The sequence below is a fragment of the Melospiza melodia genome, chromosome 19 (assembly GCF_035770615.1).
Source record: "Melospiza melodia melodia isolate bMelMel2 chromosome 19, bMelMel2.pri, whole genome shotgun sequence".
NCBI classification, from domain to species: Eukaryota; Metazoa; Chordata; class Aves; order Passeriformes; family Passerellidae; genus Melospiza; species Melospiza melodia.
This window is the reverse complement of record NC_086212.1, coordinates 8,131,923-8,156,384: the sequence shown is the minus strand read 5'-3', so window position 1 is coordinate 8,156,384 and position 24,462 is coordinate 8,131,923. Positions and strand designations below refer to the sequence as shown.

The 24,462-nt window shown below is 59.0% G+C and overlaps 4 protein-coding genes across 4 annotated transcripts; 2 read left to right on the top strand and 2 right to left on the bottom strand.

Moving 5' to 3' along the window:
• Positions 1-102: 102 nt before the first annotated feature.
• PLTP (phospholipid transfer protein) lies at positions 103-4,439 on the bottom strand. Its single transcript, XM_063172319.1, has 16 exons — positions 4,283-4,439; positions 3,457-3,572; positions 3,163-3,262; positions 2,961-3,089; positions 2,669-2,824; positions 2,463-2,526; positions 2,233-2,296; positions 2,026-2,117; positions 1,716-1,892; positions 1,516-1,575; positions 1,262-1,423; positions 1,023-1,090; positions 905-947; positions 690-753; positions 528-604; positions 103-433 (listed from the first exon to the last, which is right to left on the bottom strand). Exons 2-16 carry the CDS (start codon positions 3,563-3,565, stop codon positions 293-295), a joined length of 1,506 nt encoding a protein of 501 aa, XP_063028389.1. The 5' UTR covers positions 3,566-3,572; positions 4,283-4,439; the 3' UTR covers positions 103-292.
• A 2,035-nt stretch (positions 4,440-6,474) lies between these two features.
• On the top strand, positions 6,475-17,510 carry PCIF1 (phosphorylated CTD interacting factor 1). The gene is made up of 16 exons (XM_063172315.1): positions 6,475-6,582; positions 9,221-9,359; positions 9,540-9,664; positions 10,037-10,174; positions 10,342-10,472; positions 10,683-10,837; positions 11,057-11,204; positions 11,388-11,471; positions 12,213-12,312; positions 12,458-12,620; positions 13,737-13,909; positions 14,348-14,434; positions 14,923-15,107; positions 15,203-15,296; positions 15,504-15,679; positions 16,442-17,510. The coding sequence occupies exons 2-16, from the start codon at positions 9,236-9,238 to the stop codon at positions 16,692-16,694; spliced, it is 2,136 nt and encodes a 711-aa protein (XP_063028385.1). The 5' UTR covers positions 6,475-6,582; positions 9,221-9,235; the 3' UTR covers positions 16,695-17,510.
• Positions 17,511-19,127: 1,617 nt separating this feature from the next.
• LOC134426756 (E3 ubiquitin-protein ligase RNF182-like) lies at positions 19,128-20,970 on the top strand. The gene is made up of 2 exons (XM_063171996.1): positions 19,128-19,203; positions 19,669-20,970. Exon 2 carries the CDS (start codon positions 19,700-19,702, stop codon positions 20,423-20,425), a length of 726 nt encoding a protein of 241 aa, XP_063028066.1. The 5' UTR covers positions 19,128-19,203; positions 19,669-19,699; the 3' UTR covers positions 20,426-20,970.
• A 291-nt stretch (positions 20,971-21,261) lies between these two features.
• LOC134427140 (putative iroquois-class homeodomain protein irx-1) lies at positions 21,262-24,422 on the bottom strand. Its single transcript, XM_063172724.1, has 3 exons — positions 24,280-24,422; positions 22,202-22,385; positions 21,262-21,871 (listed from the first exon to the last, which is right to left on the bottom strand). The coding sequence occupies exons 1-3, from the start codon at positions 24,420-24,422 to the stop codon at positions 21,383-21,385; spliced, it is 816 nt and encodes a 271-aa protein (XP_063028794.1). The 3' UTR covers positions 21,262-21,382.
• Positions 24,423-24,462: the final 40 nt, after the last annotated feature.

The window sequence follows — 24,462 nt, the reverse complement described above, 5'->3', positions numbered from 1 at the left end:
ATTTGCTCCCAAGGACCCAAGCTGGGCAGCAGCTGCCTCCTTTCCATCTCCCCACCATGTACCCCAGCATGGACATGTCCTCCAAGCAATGAGGCCATGTGGTTGGAGTCAGGTGGTTTATTAGTGTAATGAGCAGGGCTGCAGCAGGGATTCCCAGAGCACCCTCTCCACCTTGCTGCGCCCCACCAGGGCCTGGACGCCCTGACAATGTGCTGGTGGTACCAGGGAAGCTGCTTCCTACCTACGGTCTACGGGTCCAGCCCGGGATCTGCCCTTGGTCCAGGGAGGAGAGCTAGAGTGAGCTGGGATCCAGGCTGGGCTCTGCAGGCTGGGAGCTGGAGTCGGCAGCGGCGGTTGGCACCGGGCGGTATTTCTCAATCACCTCCCGCAGCCCCTTGGAGAAGTGGAGATCAGCTCCCACTGTGAGGAATCCCTGCAGAGGGAAGAAGGTCAGTGCAAGGCTGGAGGTGACAGTGCCCTTCCCAGCAGGACACGGAGGCACAGGCTGTGCCCATCCCACCACGTACTGCGTGATTGGTGACCACCTCCCTGGTGAAGTCCATGCCTTCGGGCAGTGGGATCTGCACCCCCTTCTTTGTCCTCTCTGCAGAGAGGGAGAGCTGGGATGAGGCTGAGCTCTGCTATGACCCTGCCTACACTCCCAGTTGTGTGGGAGCAGTGATGCCTACCGTTAATGATGGGCATGATGGTCAGCTGCAGCAGGGTCTTCAGAGGGGCCTGCAGTGAGAACAGCTGCGGGAGAAGAGCTGGGGTCAGTGTAGTGGCAGAGCTGCCAGCCAGGGCAGGGAGGGCTGTAAGGAGGGATCCTGAATGGACAGCCTCTCCCCAGCCCACCCCAACTGTGGCTGGATGGAGGGTTCCCAGGCCATCACCATTCTCTCACCGCAAGCGACTCCAGCGCTGACTGCTTGGAATAGATGCGAAACCTGCACAGAAGGAGGCAGCTGTGAGTAGGGTGTGGAGGGGACCCTCCCCACGCCCCCATGGCACCCCAGCCATACCGTCGTAGGTCCAGTTGCACGCGCAGCGCCTTCCCTTGCAGAAACACCTTGGCACTCAGCTTGGTTTCCTGGGGAGGGAGAGGGCTGAGTCGTGGCAAGCAGAGGACAAACAGGCCAGCTCATGCCACAGGTCCAGTGTCCCTCTGCTTGGTGACACCAGTGCCTTACAACACAGGATGGGGGACACTGCTCCTGTATACAGTGGGGTGGCTGCACAAGGAGCCCCAGCCCCCTCTCACCATGGCCATGCTGGAGAGCTGGACGGGTGGGCGGTCCGGGGGCACCAGTGAGATGTTCAGGAAAGCAGAGACAGAAACTGAGGTCCCTGAGGGTTTGATGGTGCAGCGTGGGGGAGCAGAGACCTGCAGCACCAGCTGCAGCGGAGCATCCACAGAAGGGCTCTGGGGAAGGCAGGTGCGTTGGAGGCTAGGCACAAGGCAGGCTCTGTCCTGGGGCTCTGCCATGCCTTCCATCCTGTCTGAGGGCTCCTTACCAGCATGAAGATAGTCCCAAAGAATGTGGCTCTCAGCAAAACCTCCAGGTCCTTGGGCACCTGTGGAGAGCACAAACCACTGCAAGCCACTGCTGCAGGTCCCAGCAAAGCTGCTCCCTGGCTGGCACCTCCTTTGCTCTGTAACACAGCTCACCCCTCTCTCCTGCCTGCACACAGTCCGAGTGTCTGGTGCTCCTTACCTTCTCCCCCTGGAGCTCTATGGTCAGTACTCCTGCCTGGAAGTACGAGTGCATGGCTGAATCGAAGAAGTACTCGGAGAAGGCAACATAAACCATGCGCTCGGTCTCCTTGATCACCGGCTCCACCGCGTGGTTCTCCAGCTCCTGGTCCTCTCTCACCCGGGGGAAGAACATGCCCTGGACCAAGAGCAGGAGAGGTTCCCACAGCCATGGGGCAGCCCTACCTGCTCCATGGAGCCCAACGTGCCTGCTGGCACGGCCTTTTCCACAAGGATGGGGAAGGACCAGCAAGGCAGGACCCAGCATTCACCTTGAAGTCGAGCTCAAGGGTGTCAGTGGTGATGGAAGGATCCCGTAGGAGGGAGTAGTCAATCCCAATATGCTCATCCACGTAGTTTCTCACTGCCAGGGAAGATGTGCTGGTGAGACTTAGCCTGGAGCTGCCTGGCAGCTTGATGCCCAGCCCTGTCTGCCTGACAGTGAATGGGATCCAGCCCTTTCCCAGGGCAACACACACCAGGCACTGTGTCCAGCAAAGAGTTCAGCAGCACCAGGCTGGCGTGCTCCAGGGATGGGCAGATCTGCAAGGCAAGGAGCCAGGCTGAGGGGAATTACTCCCAGAACTGGATGAGGAGCTGCAGAGGCAGGACAAGGCCCAGCAGACGGGTAGGATAGAACTCTGCCCTCTCCCACACACAGAGGGCCGAGCCCTAACATCCCACAGCCCCTCTCTGTGCTCAGCTGTACCTGCTGGCTGAGGAGGAAGCGCATCCCCGTGACAATGAAGGTGCTCAGGAACTCATAGACCTTCCTGGAAAACACAAGAGTGGTTCTGCACTGCCTGTTCTCCCTGTGGCTCTGTGCCCATTCCAGCACACAGCTGGGCTGAGGAAGCACTGAAGGTGTGGGAAGGGGGTCAGGGAGCTAGGCACACACAGAGGGGTCAGGTGTACCTGAGTGTGCCAGAGAAGCCAGCGTGCATTCTCGCTATGGAGGCGCTGCAGGTCATATTGGAGATCTTGAGGCGCCCAGCCTCATCCTTGGCCAGCTGCAGCACTGTGTAGATGTGGACACCATCCGCAGAGGCATTGATGGACCCAATGTCATAGCTAGAAGGCAGGAAAGCAGATGGGAGGAGCACACAGTTCCTGCCAGCTGCAGGACAGCAAGGCACCTGTGGCACCCAGCAAGCACAGCTATGGGGTGGGCTAGCACCCAGAGCAGGAGGAAGGGGACACAGCTCACAAGAACCAGTAGAGCAGCTGCCTGCGGAAGCGTAGGCTAATGGAAGCATTGCTGATGTTGAAGACAAGGTGCTGCTGGGGCTGGAAGTTCAGGTCTGAAAAGGCCAGCTGCAGGTCTGTCACCTTGACCCTGCAGGGAGGGGACAGGAGTGGTTAGACAGACAGATGGACGTGGGAAGCCGTGGGCAGCAGGCAGCACTCACTGGCTGATGTTGTACTGGAACTGCCCCTCACTCCCATGCAGGTCCGACACGGTGATGTTCTGCAGCTCCTGCTCCACAAAGCGCAGCCCTTCCTGCTTCACTGCAGGGAAAACAAGGCTGGGCTGGGACGTGCGGGGACATGCCGGGCTGGCAGCATCCCCCCTGACAGCCCCCACTGCTCCCCAGCCACCCCATGGTGGAGCAGTGCAGGCAGAACCCTACACAAGCACAGACCCCAGGACGGTGCCCAATGTCCCTCTTTCCCAGACTGAGACATCCTGGCCGGCCCCTTACCCAGGTCCAGCCCCTTGGAAGTAATCCGGATCTTACAGCCAGGAGGGCTGTGTGAAGCTGTGACCAGCGAGGGCAGAAGGAGAAAAAGGAGGCAGCCGCCGGCAGCCATCTCGCACCTGGAGGCAGAGAGCAGGGTCAGCACGGACTGGCTGGGGACATACACAGGTGTCAGTCAGACATACACAGCACAGACAGGCCTAGGGGACACACTGGAAGGGAAGCAGCTGTTGTCCAACCTGCCCGGGGCAGGGGATAGTTCCAAGGAGCACCCCACGGGTCCACTGTTCTCCCTGAAACCCCCCAGTGCTGCCCAGGTCGCCTTTGCCCGAAACCTCTGGCCCAGCAGCCCATACACGCCTCCCACCCCAGGGCGTTGTGCACAAGCCCCCGCACTGGCGCTGTGGAGCCCGAGGGTCCCACATCGGGGAACACCCACTCCAGCGCTTCCCCGCCCTGAGCACACCCCGCTCCCCAAACCGCAGGAACAGGAGCCAGCTCCGTGCGTGCTGCTGCAGCGGGGAGCCCCAGCAGCTCGCAGAGGAGCGAGCCCTCGCCCGTGAGGCCGTCCCACAACCCTCACAGCCCCCCCGAGATGTGCCGCCTGCCCCTAGGCTGGTTTGAGACGGAGCTGGAGCCCGTCCATCCCGCAGCAACAGGCAGAGCTCCGTGCGAGCCTGTGGGATGGGACGGGGCTCCCCCACAGCGTTTTCCTCCAATTCTATGAAGGGAGAGGATGGGGGATCCCCTTCCCCCGGGCCCGGAGCCACCGTCCTGCCCAGCGGCTGGGGGCTCCCCCACACAATGCCGGCTCAGTTCGGGTACTTACAGCGAGGCTTGTCCTCGGCTCCCGGCGTGGGGAAGCTGAATCACGTGAAGGCAGGAGGGAGGGAGAACACCACCAGCTCCAAGACTTTCTTTTGAGCTGGCTGAGGTTTCCCTGCCTTTATATAGCCCCCAACTGCCACTCCTTGTGGGCTCACAGCTGGGAGGAGACAGCGGGACGGACGGCCGGACGGGGAGGATGCAGGTCTGTGTCCCGCCGAGCCCGGCTGGCTGCCAGCATCGGCACAGACAGCGGCTCGCCTGGCCACCTCCAGGCTGGACACGAAGCCTTCCTTCCCCCCGAAAACACCGTTCCCCGCGTCCTGCACACGCAGCCACAGCCACGGATCTCTCCGGCACCCCCCGTGCAAACGGCAATGTCCGGGAGGGCCTGGGCTATTGGGGACTCCCAGTCTGTGTTATGAATCTCCTGCTAGTGCTCAGCTATCCCAGCTTCAGTGCAGACCCGGGGGCCGGGGGTGCTGCTGGGGACTGGTTCATGGCCGTCTGTAACATGAACCTGAGCAGAGAAGCTGCGGAGCCTCAGGACTGCCCGGACCCCAAGGCAGGCAGCACTGGCTCTGCAGGATGTGCCTCTGGATGGCCTTGCCCCCTGTGTTAGCGGCAGCTGGGCTGGCTCCGGGATCGCAGCGCCGAGATGGGCACTGCCGGAGTGTCCCCATGGGTGCCCATGGAAAAGACGGGCAGCTCCTCAGCCCGGGCCTCCCTCCCGATAAATCTGCCTGGCCAAGCCATGCCGAGAGTCTGCCCCTGCCCTCACCACCCCCTCGGCCACTTGAGCTCCCTCGCTCCAAGGCTGGAGTTTCACTGTGCCTTCACAGAGTCCCCTCTGCCCTCAGGGGTCGGTCTGAGCCGCCCTTTGTGCCCCGGGGGGTTATCGGTGCTCTGGGCAGCGGAGCTGGGCTGCTGGAACCCCAAAACGGGAGCCTCAGTGCTTACACAGCACTTACCCGCCAGAACTGCAGCGCCAGCGTTAACTCATTAAACTGACCCCGCTGCTCCCGGAGCACAGGGCAGGACTCCGGGAGATGGGAAACCCCTTGGAAAGCTGGGCAGCAGGGATATCCCAGGAGAAAAGGGCAGGAGAGGCCTCGCAGTTTCCCCATCCCGTCTTCACCGAGGGCCGTGGGCCAGCACCGGCCAGCGGCGGCCCAGGGAGCTGCAGCCGAGGCAGGACGGGTGCCCTGCTAGGAGAATGTGGCAGAAGCTCCGCCAGCTGCGAGGGGTCCTGCGGCCCCCAAGGAGCCCCCAGTAACAGCCGTGTCCTCCTTCCACGTCCCGTGCCATCCTCCAGCATATGCTGTGGAGCAGCAGCCGCAGGACAAGGGAGCGACTGCCAGCGCCCGCCGGCTGTCACCGGGACCCGCGGGACGGGGAACGGCCACGGCAACAGCGTGGGGAGGGACGTGTCAGCGCTGCGCCCGAGGGAGCGCCGGGACAGGCAGCGGCTGCCAGGGCCGGCCCGGGCTGAAGCGCAGCGGGAGCAACCGCTGTGCCCGGCGGGCGGCGGAAGCCCCGCGCCCCCACATCAATGCAGCCCCCCCCGCCCCGGCGCCGCCGCTCTTCAAAGGCCCTTTGGTGGCGACCGCTGCGGCCGCGCCCTGTCAGTGCCGGGAACCGCCCGCGGCGGGCGGGAGGCGGGGCCGGCCCGCACGGAGCGGCTCCACGACAGCGCGGGCAGGACCGGGACCGCTCCGCACCCACCGCGGGGCGGCGCCCGCCACAAAGATGGCGCCGGGTGGGCGGGGTGACCGCGCAGCCTTTGCGCATGCTCCACGTAATTCCCCCAAGCGCGGGCTCTGCTTCGCGCATGCGCTCCACACCCGCGGCCCCGGCGCAAGATGGCGGCGGCGGGGCGGGCGAGGCGGAGGTGGGGCGGCGGCGGTGGCGGACGCAGCGGTGCCCGGTGCCTGCAGCCCCTAGCCTCACGCCCAGGTAAGCGGCGCGACCGCGTGGCCGCGGCCCGCCGTGCAGGAGGAGGCGGCGGGGGCCGGCGGCTGCGCGCGGGCGGCGGAGGGGAGGCGGCGCAGGCCCGTGGCCGCCATCTTAGAGCGCTAGAGCGCGGCCGCTGCTGCCGCCGCGCTCCCGCCGCCGCGCCCCCGCTGTGCCCCCGCCGCGCCTGCGCGTCGCGCGGCCCCTCCCCGCGGCGCCGTAACGGGCTCCTGTCTCCGCAGCCGCCCCCGCGGGCCAGGCGCGGGACGCCCCGCTATGAGGATGCGGCCCCGGCGCGCCAGCGGCGAGTACGGAGCGACGGCCACGCGTCCCGCCAGGCAGCCCGCCACCGTAAGTACCCGCCCGGCCGGCCGTCGCCCCGCTTAGGCCGCGCCCCCGGACCGCTCCCGGCCAGACTGCAGAGTTGTCGCCGTCGCCGCCTCCTCTCCGCACTCGCTGGGTGCCCGTGGCCGCTCGCCGGCCCCGGCCCGCCGCGCCGAGGAGCTCCGTGCCGTCTTCGCCGCCGGCAGGGCAGCCCCAGGAGGTTCCCGGCCGCTTCCCCGCGCAGACACGGTGCCCCGGTGCCCAGTGCCCGTGGTGTCCCGGGAGCGCTGCGCTGCTCAGCTCCGGGCCCGCCGGCCGGCGCTCGGAAAGGGGATGGGTGCCGATGGAGGAGGCGATGGCCTGGCTCCCAGCCTCCTGGAGCAGCCGTGGTTCTGGGATGGGGGAGAGCCGCGGGGTTGTCCCGGGGGGCTGTCGCTGATCTCCTTTGTCTGCATTTGCTGTTGTCTTGTACAAAATTCTACCTCGGTGAAATGGAAACAAATACCGGTCCTGTTTGCTGTACTTCTTTACTCTGTGTCTCCTTACCCCTCGCTGTGGTCTCTGGTTGTGCTGCTGCTCTAGGTTGTAAGCTCTCTGGGCAGGGACAGCGTTGTACCGTGTTTGTGAAGCACTGTATGCATTGCCATGGTGTATAAAAACATACCGTAATCACCATAAAATGCTTCCTCTGGATCCCTGTCACTGTCTAAGTCCCAGTGTAGTTACATAAAAGTAGAGTGGCTTCTGCCAGGATTCCTGTTAGTTTGGCTGTTTCCTTTTCCCAGACCTTAAGGGTACTTGGATTTAATACTTGTTAACACAGATCAAGTGATAAAACTTCTTGGCTACTTCCACCATTCCAGTTTATCCATAAATGGGAGGAGGCAGAGCCAGTCACCCTATTTGACAGCTCTTTTGAGCAACGGGTGGTGAAAAACACTGGCAGGTCACTGGAGCTGGCATGTGCCATCTGAGCTGGCCAGGGCTCCGTGCCCAGTGCTGTCTGTGAATCCTGACAATCATGACTTTGGGAGCTCTGGTCCCCCCAGTACACACCAGTTCACTCCAGGCTGTGCTCTGTGTAAGGTGCAGGACACAGCAGCAGCTGCATGTGCAAGTGTAGCTTTAGTTTGAGGAGGAGGGACTAAACCTCCTTCAGAGCTTCCCTGTGCTCCTGCCTCACAGCCCTGCCATCTCCAGGGTCCCTGTACCCACGGGCTGACACGAGCCTGAGCTGGCCCAGCTCACCTTGGCACGTTTGTGCAGTGTCTGTAAGGACACGGTGGGGTTGGAGTTCAGGAGGGAGTGTGAGATTGCACAATGCTCACTGCTGAGGCCGTTAAAGGTCCCCTGTTGTGTCCTGCACTCTGCTGCAGGCATGAGGCGTTACCTGCTTGCTCTGGGGCAGAGACCCAAACTCCAGGTATCACAGTGTCCCACACCTTCCTTTGTGTACCCTGCCTGGAAGGATGGAAACATCTTCCAAGGTGCTGAAGGAGTCGAGTTCCTCAGTGCTGATCTCAGCCAGTGCTGTGGGCAGCTGAGCTACTGGCCACTGGCTCTTGACCACTGTTTGCTCCTGCCATTCTGTTCTGCTGAAATAGCCACTGGCCTTTATGCACAGGAAGGGCAGTGAAGACTTCAAATCCCAGTGACAACCCAAAAAAAAATCAGAGTTTTTATTGGAGAGCTCCTGTACGTGGCTCCTGCTGTCAGGAGTGTGCTGCTCAGGTGAGGAGCACACTATACACAGCACTGTGCTGCTGCTGCCCTGACTGCTGGTGTGTGCTGTGGGGTGTCTCCAAAGCCTGAATAGAGTTAAGTGTCTGAGGTAGCTGGGAATTATGTAAAATGCCTTGTTTCCCCCCAGTTCATTGCCAATGCATTTTGGGCTGCCAGAGAAGAGCAATCTGTGGCGCTGTTTCAGAAACTTCCCCAGGGGAAGAGTGGTGACTAAGAGAGGAAAAGCCTGGCTGTTTCTCTCCAGCTGGCAACATTAAATTATGATTAAGAGGAGCTTTATTGTTCCAACAGACCTTCTTTTGCATAACTGTTGTTATGCAGATGAAAAAGCAGCAAGGGCCAAAACAGCTGGCTGAAGCCCTGCTTGTGGGACTAGGACTAGCACTGGGACGTGTCAGCCTGGGACATGCAGAGGGTAATAATCGGGAGCTCCTGACTCCCAGCCTGTGGTTTTCTGAACCACAGACGTTGTTAGTGAACCTCCAGGGCTATTTTATATAGCAGATTTTTATTTTAATGAAAGCCTTTTGTTGAAATGATGTGCAGTTATGTGTGTATGAGTTGATTCAAACTGTCTCTGAGGATAACATCAGACCTGGCCAGTGGTATTGGTGTGGCAGAAGGTGGCACATAATCACAGAGGAGGTTATGTTATTTTTTACAATCTGATGCTTTGCTCTTTGGAGAGGTGTAGCTGAAAAGGGAATATTTTGAATGCTGGCCTAAAGAATACCCTGGCTAACCCCATTTAACACTGAGCATTCCTCATAGCTCGTTGTATCCAGGATAACAAGGTGTTTGTGTGTACTGGTTCAATCCCTGTTTTATTATCAGAATGAACTTTTATTGCTACACCTGAGTATGCCAAGCAGATCTGGGACCTTTCCTGCTGTAACACTGGATATTACTCTGTTTTTTCCAGTGTGGTTGCTGAGAAATGGCCAATGAGAATCACAGAAGCCCTGCGGAGGAAGCGTCTCTCATGAGTCACTCACCTGGCACCTCCAACCAGAACCAGCCCAGCTCCCCCAAACCCATGCGCCTGGTACAGGACCTGCCAGGTACCCACTCTGCCTTCGGGAGTTCTGCAGGGCCCTGGCAGTTGGGAGAGGGGTGAAACAAGGCTGCCAAGGGAGGCCAGGAGTGATGTGTGTTTCAGAGAGTGCTGTGACAGTGCTGGGCACTGCAGGGCAGGTCTGTTGTGCAGGATGCTCCTCTCCTGACTCTCACTGTCCTCTCAGATGAGCTGGTGCAGGCTGGCTGGGAGAAGTGCTGGAGCAAGCGGGAGAACCGCCCGTACTACTTCAACCGCTTCACCAACCAGTCTCTGTGGGAAATGCCTGTGCTGGGACAGCACGATGTCATAGTAAGTGCTCACTCACCTTGGGAGTGCTGTGCCAGGACTGGGGTCTTCAGATTACAGGTGTCTTGTGTGCCTTCAAAACTCCTTGCTCAGTCCATTGTCTGGCATGATTCTGGGGAAGTGTTTCTCTGTCAGGTGTTGCTGTTCCAGGAGTCATGCACCGCGCATCAGCGTGGGGGATTTGTGATGAGTTTTTCTCATTAAAATATTTTTAAAAGGCATATAGACATCTAGAAGAGAATCTTTCAGCTTTGTGCAGGTGTGACTGGTGGTGTCCTTATTTCCATCCACGTGGGAGCTGGGAGCAGTGCAATGGGAGGCTGCAGTGGCAGTTGGTGAGCTTGACGTGTGCTGTTGTTGTTTGGACTCTCATAGTCAGACCCTCTGGGACTGAACGCGGCTCCCATGCCACTGGAAGGTGGGGTGGCAGATGCCTCTATGGAGAGCAAGCAGAGGAAGAGGAGGTTCTCAGAAGAGGTTCCACCAAGTGGCAACAGTGTGAAGAAGTCCAAGGTGGGTTTGGTGCTCTGAAACAAACATGTGCAGCCTGAAACCAAGGGGAGCTGGTGAGCTCATGGGGGTCTCCCACGTGGTGTTCTGGTGTGGGACTGTTTGATTCACTGGGCTGCTTCTCCTTGACCTGTCTCTTTGGTGGAGTAATTCATCTTTCATACACACAGGCGGATGTCCCAGGGAACCCAGCTGCTCAGCCAGTCCCCAGCTCTCCCAGTATTCCAGGAACTTCTGTTTTGAAGGCATGGTGTGTTTCACCTGAAGACAAACAGCAGGCAGCTCTTCTACGACCAACTGAGTGAGTTGTGTCCATTTGTCTTCTGTTCCTTTCTCAGTAAAGTGTTTGAGACACACAGGTTGCAAGAAACCTGAGGGATAAATCACTGCCAGGAGTTTTGATAGTTTGGTTTCCTGACTGGTGAAACAGCCCAAGGAAGTATCTTTAAAAGTAATATTTAATAATTAGCCAGTGATCTGGTTATCCTGATGACATTTGCTTCTGCCACAGAGTATACTGGGACCTGGATATTCAGACAAATGCTGTGATTAAGCAGAGGGCACCATCAGAAGTGCTTTCTCCACACCCTGAGGTGGAGCTGCTCCGGTCCCAGCTCATTCTCAAGCTGAGGCAGCATTACCGTGAGCTCTGCCAGCAGCGAGAAGGTGAGTTGGGTTCCTTTGATTTCCTTCTCAGTTCTAATGTTGTGGTAATTTGACTTTTGTTTTATGCCTGTCTAGTCCCTGTGTTCTCTTTTTGTGATGGTTATACTCTGTGGCATTGTTGGTTAAGTGATTAGGCAGAACTTTGTGTGATGATCCTTATCAGAGCCACTGGGCATTTCTGTATTGTATTGATTAGACCCTTCTTCTGTGCATCTGCAGGGATTGACCCCCCAAGGGAGTCATTTAACCGCTGGATGTTGGAGAGAAAAGTGGTTGATAAAGGGACAGATCCTCTTCTCCCGAGTGACTGCGAGCCAGTAGTGTCTCCTTCCATGTTCAGAGAGATCATGAATGACATTCCCATCAGGTACTGTTCACAGACAGAGCACTTTGTTGGGATGGTTCTGGGTCAGTCTGGTCTGGTGATTTACCTGCCGCGGTTCCGCTGTGGTGCTCCCTTTGTTTGGATGCTGGTGAAGGAAAGCTGGGGAGCTGAACCTGTTTTCCATGCCTTTGTGAGACTCATGCATATGAATTCAACTTACCTCAGGTTATCCAGAATTAAGTTCCGAGAGGAAGCCAAGAGGCTGCTCTTCAAGTATGCTGAGGCTGCGAAACGACTGATTGAATCCAGGTGGGAGCTCTTCTCGCAGTGCTGTCACGTTCAGAAAAGACAAAAGAACTATAGGGACTTCTCATCCTGCCTTATCTAGCACTGGGCATAATGTTATTGAGGAAGAGCAAGGTTGGGAACATACAGAAGAAAAACAGTAGTGCTGGAGCCATCTTTTGATAATTACTGTTACTGTAAAATGTAATACTGGGGAGCTGAGTGTGTGTGGAGACAATGAAGTACTGGGTATGGAATGTCTTTTGTCATCCCTGAGATAATATCAGGAGTGCTTGAGCACTCACTGCTGTTACAGAGCAACAAGCTTAGAGTGGCATTTTGCATACAAGATGGAGTTTTTCTGACCAGTTCTGCCACAGCAGGCAGAACTGAGGAAGAGAGTTGGGGAGAGGCTTGTGGGGGAAAGGAAAAGCTTGTAAACAGGCTAGTTTTCTTGGAGTCACAAGCCCCTAGCAGTAATTGAAAATTAGAGGAAGTGTCAAAATGGACCAGTGCCATGACAAATAAAGGCTTTTTGGGCCTCTCCTGTTGCAGAGAGGACAGCAGACAGCTACACCAAATTTTGGAGAGATTATAGCAGTCTGCAATCATGCAAATGTCTGGAAGGCCTTTCCAGAGAATGGAGGGGAGGGACAGGGATGGACAAGTGATGGTGTCCACATTCCCCAGTGATAGAAAACTTTGGTGGGGGGTGGAATACCTGGCTGTGCAGCTGTGAGTTAAATTTTGCCTCTGTTTTTGTAGGAGTGCTTCCCCAGACAGCAGGAAGGTGGTGAAGTGGAATGTGGAGGACACCTTCAGCTGGCTGCGACGGGACCATTCCGCCTCCAAGGAGGACTACATGGTCAGTGTACCACTGATGTGTGGCTGGGCACAGGGAGTTGGGGAGGGGACATGTGGGGACAGGTACAGGTCCTTCTGGAGACCCTGAAGACCCCTGGAGAGCCAGTGGTGGCCATGTGAGAGACTCTGGTTCTCTGTTTCCACAGGACCGCCTGGAGCACTTACGCAAACAGTGTGGGCCCCACGTGTCTGCTGCAGCCAAGGACTCTGTGGAAGGCATCTGCAGTAAAATTTACTACATATCCCTGGAATACGTCAAGCGCATCCGGGAGAAGCATCTTGCCATACTCAAGGAGAACAATATCTCTGGTATGCAGCCAGCTTTGAGGAGCTGTAGAGCTGCAGCACTGCAGTAAAAGGCCCCATGGTCTTGTCCCTATTCAGAGAGTGTTACCTGTTGGGAGGGCAGCTCTGTCTCCAAATGTTAGAAAGTCTGTGTTTCAAAGTAAGAAACAGCCAGTCCAACATAGGCCTCAGCTTTCAGTCACAATGTGTGTGCAGTGACAGGCTGTCTTCCATCAGGTGCTGTGACCAGATGTAACATCAGATACTACAAATATGTGATTTACCAGGATGAAGTAGCTTGTTAGGAGCAGGTCACACTGAGCAGGGCATTCGTTCATTTCACTGGACCATGCTTTTTTGCTTTGCTGCTTCATGAATTCCTGGGGACAGCTGACACCCCCTTAATAATGCTGAGTGTTCTCCCTTTATTCTCATTTGCCACGTTTCTTGTGTTTTGAGCACCCCTCTGCCTCCCAGCTTGTCACTGTGCACCCTTTCTTGGCAGAGTTTGTGTTCCTTGATCTTTCCTCTGTTCTTTCTTTCGTTCACGTCTGTATATCTCTCTCTAGTCAGCTTTTTCTTCCTCCATGGGGTCTGCTCCTTTCATTGCCACTGTCTGTAGTCCTTTTCCCTTTTGGGTCCTGGCTCTCCTCAGGCTCCCTTCAGGTCCCAATGCCTGCCTCTTGGCATTGTTTTTGATGCTTATCTTCCAATCCCATTAAGTCAAGAGATTACTTCCAGCTGATTTATGAGCTCTTCCTGAAGCTGAGGCAATGGATAACCACAAGGTGCAGGGAGATTCCTTTGCCTCCTGCATTTGGCCGCCTGTGAACTTTTATTGTGCTCTGGATGAGTTTGGGGCAAACTGAAATAAGAAACAGTAGCTACAAAAAGAGGGTTTTGTTTGTTTGGAACATGCCTCAGGACTCTGGGGTGGCTGTGTGCTGTCTGCATTGAGGAATCAGCTTTGAACCTAGGTAGCTGCCTACAACATCTGTGAGCGACCACCATGGTGGTTTTTTGGGAGGATCACCCTATTCTTCAGCCCTTTTGGATTGCTGTGTCTTTTGAGTTGGACTGAAGATTGGTCCTGAATACCCTTGGCTTCTCACAGGCTGCCTTTCTATTCATTGTCCACAGCTGAGGTGGAAGCTCCTGAGGTCCAGGACAGGCTGGTGTACTGCTACCCCGTGAGACTGGCCATCCCCTCCCCACCACTGCCCAGCGTGGAGATGCACATGGAGAACAACGTGGCCTGTGTGCGCTACAAGGGGGAGATGGTCAAAGTGAGCCGCAACTACTTCAGCAAGCTGGTAAGGGCTGGGCACTGCTCTGCTGCCCCTGGGGCAGGGTCATCTCCTGGGCAGGGCTGGGCAGAGGCTGGCCAGCTGACCCTGCAGAGCTGTCACACACTGCCATGGCCATGAGGACAGCTACTCTCACCTTAGCTGGGGTCAGGCTCTGCTGGGAGTATTTCCCAGGTGTTGGGTGTGTGCTCTGAATAAATGTTGTGTTGCCAGAACATTGTACTCAAACCAAGGCAGCCCTTGCTGAGAGACATGTGCTGCTGTGGTAGTTCATTCATTTTGTGTTAGTGACAAGCTGGTGGCTCACGCAGTGACAGCAGATGTGCTGACAACTCCCTGCAGAGCCCACCTGCTCCTCAGCCTCCCTCTCCCTGTCACAATGTGCATGTATCACCATAGCTTGGCTGTTCCTGATGTCTTCAATGGCTGGGCTTTCTCTTCCAGTGGCTTCTTTATCGGTACAGCTGCATTGACGACTCAGGCTTTGAAAAGTTCCTGCCCAGGGTTTGGTGCCTTCTCCGTCGATATCAGGTACGATCTTACCACAGCTGTACATCAGAAAGCCTTGGCAGCACTGGGAACTTGTCTTTGCTCTGGGAAGGGGTCACAACTTTGGGAGCCTGGAGCAACATGGGGTTTAAACTGGGTCTGTAGTCTCCTCATGCTATGCTGGGGTAGGACTGTATACTTGGGAGCAGTTGTGGTCTTGACACGAGACCTCAGTGTGGGTAAAGATCTTTGTGAAGGAAACCTTCAGTAGCTCTTGACTCTGAGGGCAGCTGAAGGGTCACTTGGTACAAGAGAAAACTGATGGTTTTGTGGGGTCAGAGTTGGATAAAATCTCTAAAGAGCATTCTTGGGTACATGCAGGGACCTACACGAATTTGAGAAAGGACGAGGGGGCCCCGCATACCTAGAGGAGTGGGTGCATGGACATGTGGCCCTGGGTCCATGGTCAGTGAAGGGAACAGCAGTAACAGTGAGTGCTGGCACGGCTCACCAGGGTTTGCTCTCCTCAGATGATGTTTGGTGTGGGGCTGTATGAAGGGACTGGTCTGCAAGGGGCACTTCCCGTGCACATCTTTGAAGCCCTCCACAAGCTCTTTGGAGTGAGTTTTGAATGCTTTGCCTCGCCCCTGAATTGCTATTTTAAACAGTACTGTTCAGCCTTCTTGGACACAGACGGGTATTTTGGATCCAGGGGGTGAGTATTGCGTTCCCTTGCTCTGCGTGGGTGTGGGTGCATGCCCGTGAGATGACTCAGGATGAGCTGATGGGGATCTTTGCTTCTTTCTTCAGCCCGTGCCTGGATTTCTTCCCTATAAGTGGTTCTTTTGAGGCAAATCCTCCGTTCTGTGAGGAGCTGATGGATGCCATGGTCTCTCACTTTGAGGTATGTCTGCTCACAGTGAGGTTGTTTGGGAGGGAGCTGTGCTGTCCATCCTCTGCTCCCCACCACTCCTGCGCCCTGAGGGCACAGACAGAGGACAGTGTCAGCTGGGCACTGCTCTTAAATCAGAAGCATTTCCTTTCTGCAGGACTGATTAAACACGTCATTGCTCAGTCAGTGCTGAGATTGTTCCTTTTCTTGTTGCGCTAGAAACTGCTGGAGAGCTCCAGCGAGCCTCTCTCCTTCATTGTCTTCATCCCTGAGTGGCGGGACCCCCCCACGCCAGCCCTGACGCGCATGGAGCAGAGCAAGTTCAAGCGACACCAGCTCATCCTGCCGGCCTTCGATCACGAGTACCGCAGCGGGTCCCAGCACGTCTGCAAAAAGTAGGCTTTGTTCTCAGATCCTTTGGGAACACAGCTCTGAAGCTGTGTGACAGAAATATCCTCTCCCAGGCTGAAATCAGTGGGAAGCAGGGAGCAGACAAGGACAAGCGCAGCGCATCATCACTTTGGGTGTTTAGGATGGGCAGACAGCATGGTGAATTCAACGTCTGTTTAATGACTGCTAAGTTTAGCTTGTGAAAGGTGTGTGCCTCAGGCACGAGTCCAGCTGGAACAGGTCACACCTGTGGCTCTGATCTGTGCTTCTGCCAGCCCTCAGGCCTGGTAGCTGCTTGTGCTGCAGCAGCTGGATGTCACTGGGAGAGCAGAGGCAAGGGCCAGTCAGTGGGGGTTTGGTCCCCAGTGGGGCAGGCTGGTCTCTGCTCTGCTGCTGAGGCAACAAGTGTGAGCAGCAGCTTGTTTAAGCAACAGGTGCCAGAACACTGAATTTCTTACCTGCTTAGGACTGATGCCTCACTGTGCTGATTCCCCTCTGCAGGGACAGAAAGGTTCCAGCACATGCGTGTGCTGGTAGGCAGCAGTCGGACTCTGCACCATCAGTGTTTCTTCCCTCTGGAAGCTTAGGAGCCTCTACTGTACTCAGAACTGCCCAAGGCTGCACTGTGCCTCCCTTCTGGTCAGAATAATAAGAGAAAGGATGGGACAAATACTTGTCCTAGTGAAGGCACGAAGAGGAGGAGCAGGTGTTGAGGGTTTTGGGCGGGGGCCAGGGGAGGTGCTGATGCCTGTGCTCTTCCCTTGCAGGGAGGAGATGTACTACAAGGCTGTGCACAACACAGCCGTCCTCTTCCTGCAGAACAGCGCCGGCTTTGCCAAGTGGGAGCCCACGCCGGAGCGGCTGCAGGAGCTCGTTGCAGCCTACAAGCATTCGGGCCGAACCCTCAGCTCCTCGTCTTCCTCCTCCTCGTCCTCATCCTCCTCCTCCTCCTCCACAGCGGACAAAGAGCGGGAGCTGGGCCGAGAGCAGAGCAGCAGCCGAGAGACTAATCCCAACTAAGGCAGAGGTGCGAGGCAGCAGGAGAGGTGCCGGTGGCCCCGGGGGAGGCTGGCTGGGGCAGCAGAGACTGCTGGCTGCGCAGCACAGCCGGGACTCCTGCGCAGCAGCTCCACGGCACCCGCTCTCCTCTGCGAACTGCACGCCAGCCCCCAGGAGCCGGGAGTGTCCGGCGGCCGGTGGGAGAGGAGGCTCGGCCACGGCCCTCAGCAGGGCGAGGGAGCCCAGCGTGGCGCGGCAGGAGGAGCCGGCAGCTCCGCGACGCCGGAGCGCCGAGGGAAGGGACGGCCAGAGCTGGGACGCGCGCGTGGGCAGGCAGAAGGACGGTGGAACAGATGGAGGGACGGATGGCAAGCGCGAGTGCTGGGCGCTGAGCGCCGCGGCCGGAGGGGCCCCGGCAGGAGAGGGACGGGCAGAGCCCGGGGGCTCCTGCGGCCGGACTGGCCCCAGCACGGCTCCGTGTCCATAGTGTAAATAGTTCTGTCTGTGGCGCCCACGCTCCTCGTGGGGCTGCTCCCATCGCATCTGTGTTTCTTTCTCATGTGTGAGTCCTGTGTTCGCTGACGTTGTGTCCTGGAGAGGGGAGGAGCAGAGGAGAAGAGTTTATTTGGTGTGTAAAGATGTCTTTGCAGCTGTTTTTGTAGTCATTGTGGTTTTTATGCGGAGCCTCCGGGCTTTATTTAACCTCCTTGGGTTTTGTTTTGTAAGGATTAATTTAACACCGCTAACCATTTTATTACTTTTATCAAGAAGAGCAAAATCTATTTTTGATTTCTGTTTCCTAGTTCTTAGGAACATTAAAACCAGCATACAGCTCTGCTTGTGTCCATGACTTGCCTTCTTTGGTTTATGGGGTCTGTGCTCACCCCTGTCTGGTCTCTGCCTGGGTGGAAGGTAGAAAAATGTTGGGGTTTGGTTTTTCAGAACTGTCTGGCATTGCCCTTTTCCAGGCCTCCTGGTGAGGGAGGAGTTTTTTACTTATTACCAGTGTGAGCCCCTGAAGCAGCCTGACCACCCCACTGCTCCAGTGAGGTTTTGGTGCCTTCCTTCCCATTGGAGAAGTGCAGAGAAGTGCACTCAGACTCCAAGTGCCTTTGGACTCATTGGGGCAGGCGCACAGCCAGCCTCTCCTGGTGGGTGCCACAACACTGCTGGTGCTGGACCAGTGTCAGTGCCACGGCAGTGACAGTGCCACCCTGAAGTGGGCAGGAATTGCCCAGCGCCTGATGCTGCCAACTCCCAGAGGCTTCAAAGCTCTCCAGAGATGCTTTTGATGGTGGCAAGATCATTGATGTCCTTCAAGTCAGGGCGGTTGGGAATGTCAGCTGTGAATGTGGCAGTTTGTAAAGGCTTTTTTTCCCCTTTAATCATTGTTTTTGACTCAAGACTACCTGTTCCTGAGGCACAGGTGAGTAGAGATGTGCTGCTGATGCTGGGAGTGTCCCCAACCCACCCCTTGGCCAGTCAGTGCACACTGAGCCCTTTGCCTGATCCCTCAGGTGAGGGAAGTTACCTGGTTTAGTACCCAGTGGTTGTGGTCTCACAGGGATGTGTAGGTGACATCAGTGGCCAGAAGCCTGGTGGTGTGGGCTGCTTCTCGAGTCTCCTTTATCGTGACAGAGCAAGAGATGGTCGATGGAGCACATCAGGTTGGCACTGGGGCCATTTCAAGGGCTGATAACCAGGACTAGGTCAATCTGTGAGGGGCTGCGGTGTGAGGGGCAGCTGTGGAAGGGTTGGGAGCAGGACTGGGGGGAATGAAGCACACCAGGAGCTGAAGTCCATGCATAAAAGCTCCGTCAGGCTGTACTGAACCTGGACGATTTAGACAAAAAGGCCCTCACTCCCATTGTCCCTGTGGTGGGCAGTGCTGCCACTCCTCTCAGGAAGGAAGGAGGGGATCCCTGAGTGCTTTTGCCCCCCAGGGCTCCTGGAAACGCCCTGTAAGGGCAGCAGCTGGGGGAGGATTTGACTGGGCTTGGGAAGCACAGCCTGCAGTGCAGGACCTGCAGGGGGCTTGGCTGTGCCCAGCCTGAACCTGTCAAGTGCTGTGTCCCCCGAGTGCCCCCGGCTCGATTCCCCGGGCATGCTGAACCCCAAGCGCCGCTACCGCAGGCCCCACGCCGGGAAGGAGCATCCCAGGGCTGACCGTGAGCGGGGAACCCCGGAGTACCGGGAGCCGCACCGATCCCGCACCAAACCCCGCACCGCCCCCTGCGCCTGCCCCTCAGCAGCCGGCGGGGCCCGGTTCTGCACGAGGGGGCTCCGCAGGGTCCCGGCACGGCCCGTCCGAGCTCCCCCTCCGTTCCCCGCTCCCCGTTACCGGGCCAACGCCGCGGCGCTGCCGGCGGCCCCTGCGCCGTGCTCGCCCCCGCAGCGCGGCGGGCAGCGCCCCGCGCCTCCCCCCATGGGGCTGCCGGGCCCGAGCCCGCCGCCGCCGAGCCCACCGGAGCCGCCGAGCCCGCCGGCGGCGGGGACCGAGCCGCCGCTGAGTCCCCGCCGGGAGCCGCAGGTACGGGAGAGGATGCGGTGCGGGCCGGGAGCGGGGGCGGGCAGTACGGACCGAGAGCGGCTCGCCCGGGGAGCGGGTGCGGGGTGCGGGGTCCCCGCCGCCGGCACAGCCGCTGTTCGGAGCCATCCCGGGCCCCCAGCGAACCCGCACGCACCGTGAGGGCCAGAGATGTGTCCGGGGCTGCCCTTCCGCTGGCGCCGGCCCCTGGGAGCGATTTTTTCCCCGCAAGGCAGGGGCGGGCGGGATGACGGCGAGTCCCAGCGCCGGTGGCACCGGGCGGGGGTTGCAGTCGGGGTCGGGGACGGGGCTGTCGTTCTGCTCTCGCTGCCCCGCTGTCCCACCGAGCCCCGGCTCTGACCGCACAATGGCCATGGCATGCGGCGGAGCTGGGACCCCGCGCGTGGGAGGCAGCGGGCCCGGGGCCTGCCCTCAGCCCTGGCTGACAGCGGTGCCCCCTCCCTGCAGCCCGGACAGCCCCCCGCAGCCCCCCAGGAGCATGGCCCAGCCGGAGAGCAAGCTGGTGTCCCCGCCGGCGGCACCCTCGTCCCCCGAGCTGGAGTGCCACATCTGCTACAGCCGCTTCGACGCCCGAGCCCGCAGGCCCAAGCTGCTCCGCTGTGGCCATCGCCTCTGTGCCCGCTGCCTGCGCAGGATTGTTCCCCCGGGGGACGCTTCGACCCCCCAGCTCCGCTGCCCCTTCTGCCGCCAGCACAGCCCGGTGCCGGGCGGGGACGTGCAGCAGCTGCAGGATGATGGAGAGGCACTGGCACTGCTGACAGGCCGTGAACGGGCCAAGAAACGGGGGCCACCCCTATCTCCTGAGGTACTCCTTTGCCCCAGCGTGCTGGAGCCCACATCCAGCCCCGACTGCCTGGTTGTCACCATCCTGGAGGTGCCGGAGGACGTAACCCCACCAGAGAGCCTGGGCAGGCTGGAGGTGGTGCGGCTGTACCGCCCCACGAGCCTGGGTGCCCTGCCCTGCCACGGCCCTGGGCAGAAGTGGCGCTCCTGGGGATGGCAAGCCGTGCCCCGCTTCATCCTGGGCGTCCTCTGCCTCCTCTACTTCAGCTCCCTGCCCTTCGGCATCTACCTCCTGCTCATCGAGCACCACAGCCTGGGCATCATCCTGGTCAGTCTTGTGCCCTCCACCCTCCTTCTCTGCATTGTCTACAGCCTCTGCCAGTGCCTGTGCCTGGAGGTCTTTGGGTTCCCCCACTCCTGACCCTGCGCAGCCAACCCCTGTGCCTGAGCCAGGCAGGATTTGGGTTCCTTGGGGCATTGTCCCTTGAGGTACACATGTCCTCTGACCCACAGCATGCTGCGCCTGGACCATGGGGAGCAGCTCAGTGCCTGGTGCCTTCCCACGCAGAACAGCACTGTCCTTTCCATGTGGGTGCTCAGACTGGCTGGAGTGGCTGCAGGAGCTCATTGCAGCCTACGAGCATTTGGGCCAGACCTCAGCTCTTGTCCTCCTCCTGCACAGCGGACAAAGAGCAGGAGCCAGGACTGATCCCAGCTGAAGAAAAACCGCGGCCAGAGGGCCCCCGGCAGGAGAGGGACGGGCAGAGCCCGGGGGCTCCTGGCTGGCCCCAGCACGGCTCCGTGTCGATGGTGTAAATAGTTCTGTCTGTGGCACCCACGCTCCTCGTGGGGCTGCTCCCATCGCATCTGTGTCTCTTTCTCATGTGTGAATCTCGTGTTCGCTGACATTGTGTCCCAGAGGGGAGCAGTGGAGGAGTTTGGTGTGTAAAGATGTCTTTGCAGCTATTCTGTAGTCATTGTGGGTTTTTTTTCTTTGCACAGCCTCCAGTCTCTATTTAACCTCCTTGGGTTTTGTTTTGTAAGGATTAATTTAATACTGCTAACCATTTTATTACTTTTATTAAGAAGAATGAAGTCTATTTTTAATCTCTGCCTTGGACCTGCCCTGCTCTACAGGGGCTGCTCTCTGGAGTACTGGCAGGAAAGTTACCCTACCATCTTTGCTGACACCCCAGCATCCCCACCAGCATCCCCACTGCACACAGGCAACGCCAGGACATCCAGGACAGAGTCACATTTATTACTGTTTTTTGTCCCTCTCACCCATATCTCCCACTCTCCTTGTTGAGGCAACTGCTGCATCCCACGGCTCTCTCTCCTGTCATGACCTTGGGGACAGGTCATGACTGTGTCAGCCCTATATCTGCTCCAGCACCACTGGCACCGCCGGGGGACACTCGCTGTTGCTGGGTGAAGATTCCAGCATCTCTGCCACACTCCAGATCTTGGGTTTCTGGGGCTGCTTGTCCTGCCCAGGGCCTGTCATCACCTCGGAGCTGCCCCCACACCCATCCTGCACAGGGCTGGAACTGGGAATGGGGACAGCACCCGATGGGACCCCCTCTCCCTCGCTGTCCTCGCCATCTGAGGCGCTCTGTGTGGCCCAGCTCGCCTTTTTCTCCTTCTTGAGGCGCCGGCGGGCATTGGCGAACCAGGTGGAGACCTGGGTGAGGCTCATCCGGCTGACCACAGCCAGCATCACCTTCTCCCCCTTGCTGGGGTAGGGGTTCCTGGGGTGTCGTGCCAGCCAAGCCTTCAGTGCCCCGGTGCTCTCCCGCGCCGCCGCCGCCTTTGCCCGCCCCGGCTCTGTGGGCAGCCCCAGGGGCACCTCAAAGGGTTCTGAGACCTGGAGGGGCACAGGGGTGTCAGGGTGGGACAGGGGGGCCTGAGGAGAGGGGCTGTGGGATGTCAGGGCTCGGGTCTTTGTGTGTGGGAGAGGGCAGAGCTGTATCCTGCTCGGATCCTGCTGTATCCCCCGTTTTCCTCTCCCATGTGCACCCAAAGTGCCAAGTGCAGGATGGCGTGTGTGTGAGGGGCAGGGGAATGCCGGGGAGGGGCAGGGTCCCCGGGACAGCAGGGCCCCAGCCCCGATTCCAACCACCCCACACAGTCCCATCCTGATCCCAGGAAAGCCCCGCATCCCATTCCTCCCCCGGAGCTGCAGCGCGGCACTTACCAGCGGTGTCATGAGGCTGAGAGGGGGTGGCAGGAGGCTGTACCCAGCCAAAACGGGACAGGGGCAGGAGTAGGGGTAGGGGCAGGGCAGTAGGGCTTGGGGTGGCCCCCGCAGGGTCCCCCAAGGCCCCCCGCAGCCCCCCAGCTCTTGTGCTGGGCTCCTCTCGCCCCGAGGTGCTGCCATACTGCAGGAGAGGAGCCGGGGAGCTGCTCCCGGGTCTTTTATAGCTGCTGGGGTCTGCAGTGACTGACAGCTGATTAGGGGGTATTAGCACCCACGAGAGCAGCAGGATCTGGGGCACCTGGTACCCCCCCTTCCCAGCTACTGTTGGGCAGGGACTTGCAGGGACCGTCCTTGCCTGCCTGCCACCAGCCAGAGCCCTGGTCCCTCCCAGGTCCCCAGCTCAGCACAGCCCACACAGCTCCCAGGGATGGGGCACAGTGGCACCCCAGGGCTGGCACATAAGGCCCACCGAGTGCCCCAAGGACACCCAGAGCCACAAACACACAGCCCAGTGTGTTTTCCTGCAGTGCTGAGCTGTGTCCCACCCATGACCCCAGCCCTGACTTGGGGCTGTGGGTGGCAGAGTCCCCTGTGGTCTGGAAGGGTGGGTTGGAGGGCCAGGGGCTGGTGGAAGAATTATAGCCTGGTGGGAGGACAGCAACTCATGCTGCCCCATCCTGCTTGTCCTCTGGCTTGGCCAGGTCCTCACCCAAGCCCCAGCACTGGCATGCCTGCCACTGGATTCCCAGCAGCAGTGACAAAGGGGAAGGGTCCCACAGCCCGCCCCATGGACAGTGGGGACCCCTGCAAGGCACTGGGGGGTTCCTGTGGTTGGCACAGCAGGGCAGTGGTGGGCAGGGCAGTGGTGGGCAGCTGTGTGAGGGGCCCCGAAAGCCCACGACCCCCTGAGCCACCTGCTCCTGCCACCACGCCTCCCCACTAAGGCTGGGATTATCCCACAGGTTGTATCCGTCATTAAATACCGACTAATAACGCTCTCAGGATATTAAATATGTAACAAACCCGCTTAGCGCTGGCCAGGACAGGAAGGCGAAGGTCACCGGTGCTAATGAGCCCGGCCACATCCCTGCAGGCCCTGGTGACAGCACAAGGTCCCAGGGTGAGGTGCCAGCACCCAGAGGTCCCATGCCCCTGCACTACCCCATAGCCGGAGCCTGAGCAGCGCTGGAGCTCCCAGCATACAGCAGCCAGAGCTCAGATCCCATCCATCCCACAGTGGGCTGATGGTGTGCTCTGGGCAGCCACAGGTGTGGAAGCCTCAAGCCAGCCAGGACACTGGTGCTGCTGGCTGGGACCAGCCCTGGCCATGGCCCTGCAGTGGCCCCATAACCTTGTCCCCACGGGACTCGTCCAGCCCTAATCAGCGCCGTGGATCTGCTTGATTAGATAATGGGGCTGTAATCTAGGAAAGCGCCTGCAGATTGCAGCAGCACCCTGACCCTGCTCAGCACAGCTGGAGAGGGAGGGCCACGGCCTCCGGCACAGCAGGCGGACACAGCTGGAGCCGGGCGAGGCACAGCCCTGCAGGCACAGCCACAAACCGCGCACAGCAAGGCTGGAGTGAGGGCAGCGGGACAGAGCCACAGCTGGGACAGCCCCATCAGCCGCAGCCACCTCGGGCAGGTGTGGGGTCACCCACTGCTCACTGCCCTGGGGGTCCAACCCGAGGCAGGTAAATCAGCCGAGGGTTAGGGATGGTCCCAAGGAAGAAGCAGTGGAGGCAGCCATGCTGTGGCAGTTTTGCGGCCCGGGTGCCACCACTCGACCCTGCATGAGGGCAGGGAGAGCCCAGCAAAGATCACCCCACCCCGAGGGGCTCAGGCTTCACGGAGGCTCTCACCGGGCCAGGGTGGTTCCCGGCCTTTTTTCCCTCCGTGGATAATCAGTTTAATGCAGGAGCAGAGAACTAAATCTCTGCGATTAGCTGTTATAATCACATGTAAATAGGCCCAGACAAGCCGCTCAGGAGGGTGGTGTGTGGCTCGGGACAGAGTTACACGGGATTTAGGCTGTTTACCACTCGATTAATTTCATGACTCCAGCCCCCAGCCCACCGCTGTCCCAGCTGCCTGGCTCGCTGCTCAGGAGTCAAGGTCACTCGGGCGGGAGGCAGCTGATAGCCCGGGGCGTCTGCCAGCAGCAGCGGCCCAGCACGGTGCTGGGCTCCTGGCCCCGAGGGACTCAGCTCCAGGGCCATGCTGAGGCGGGGTTGTCGCATCCCTGTCCCCTGGACCCCC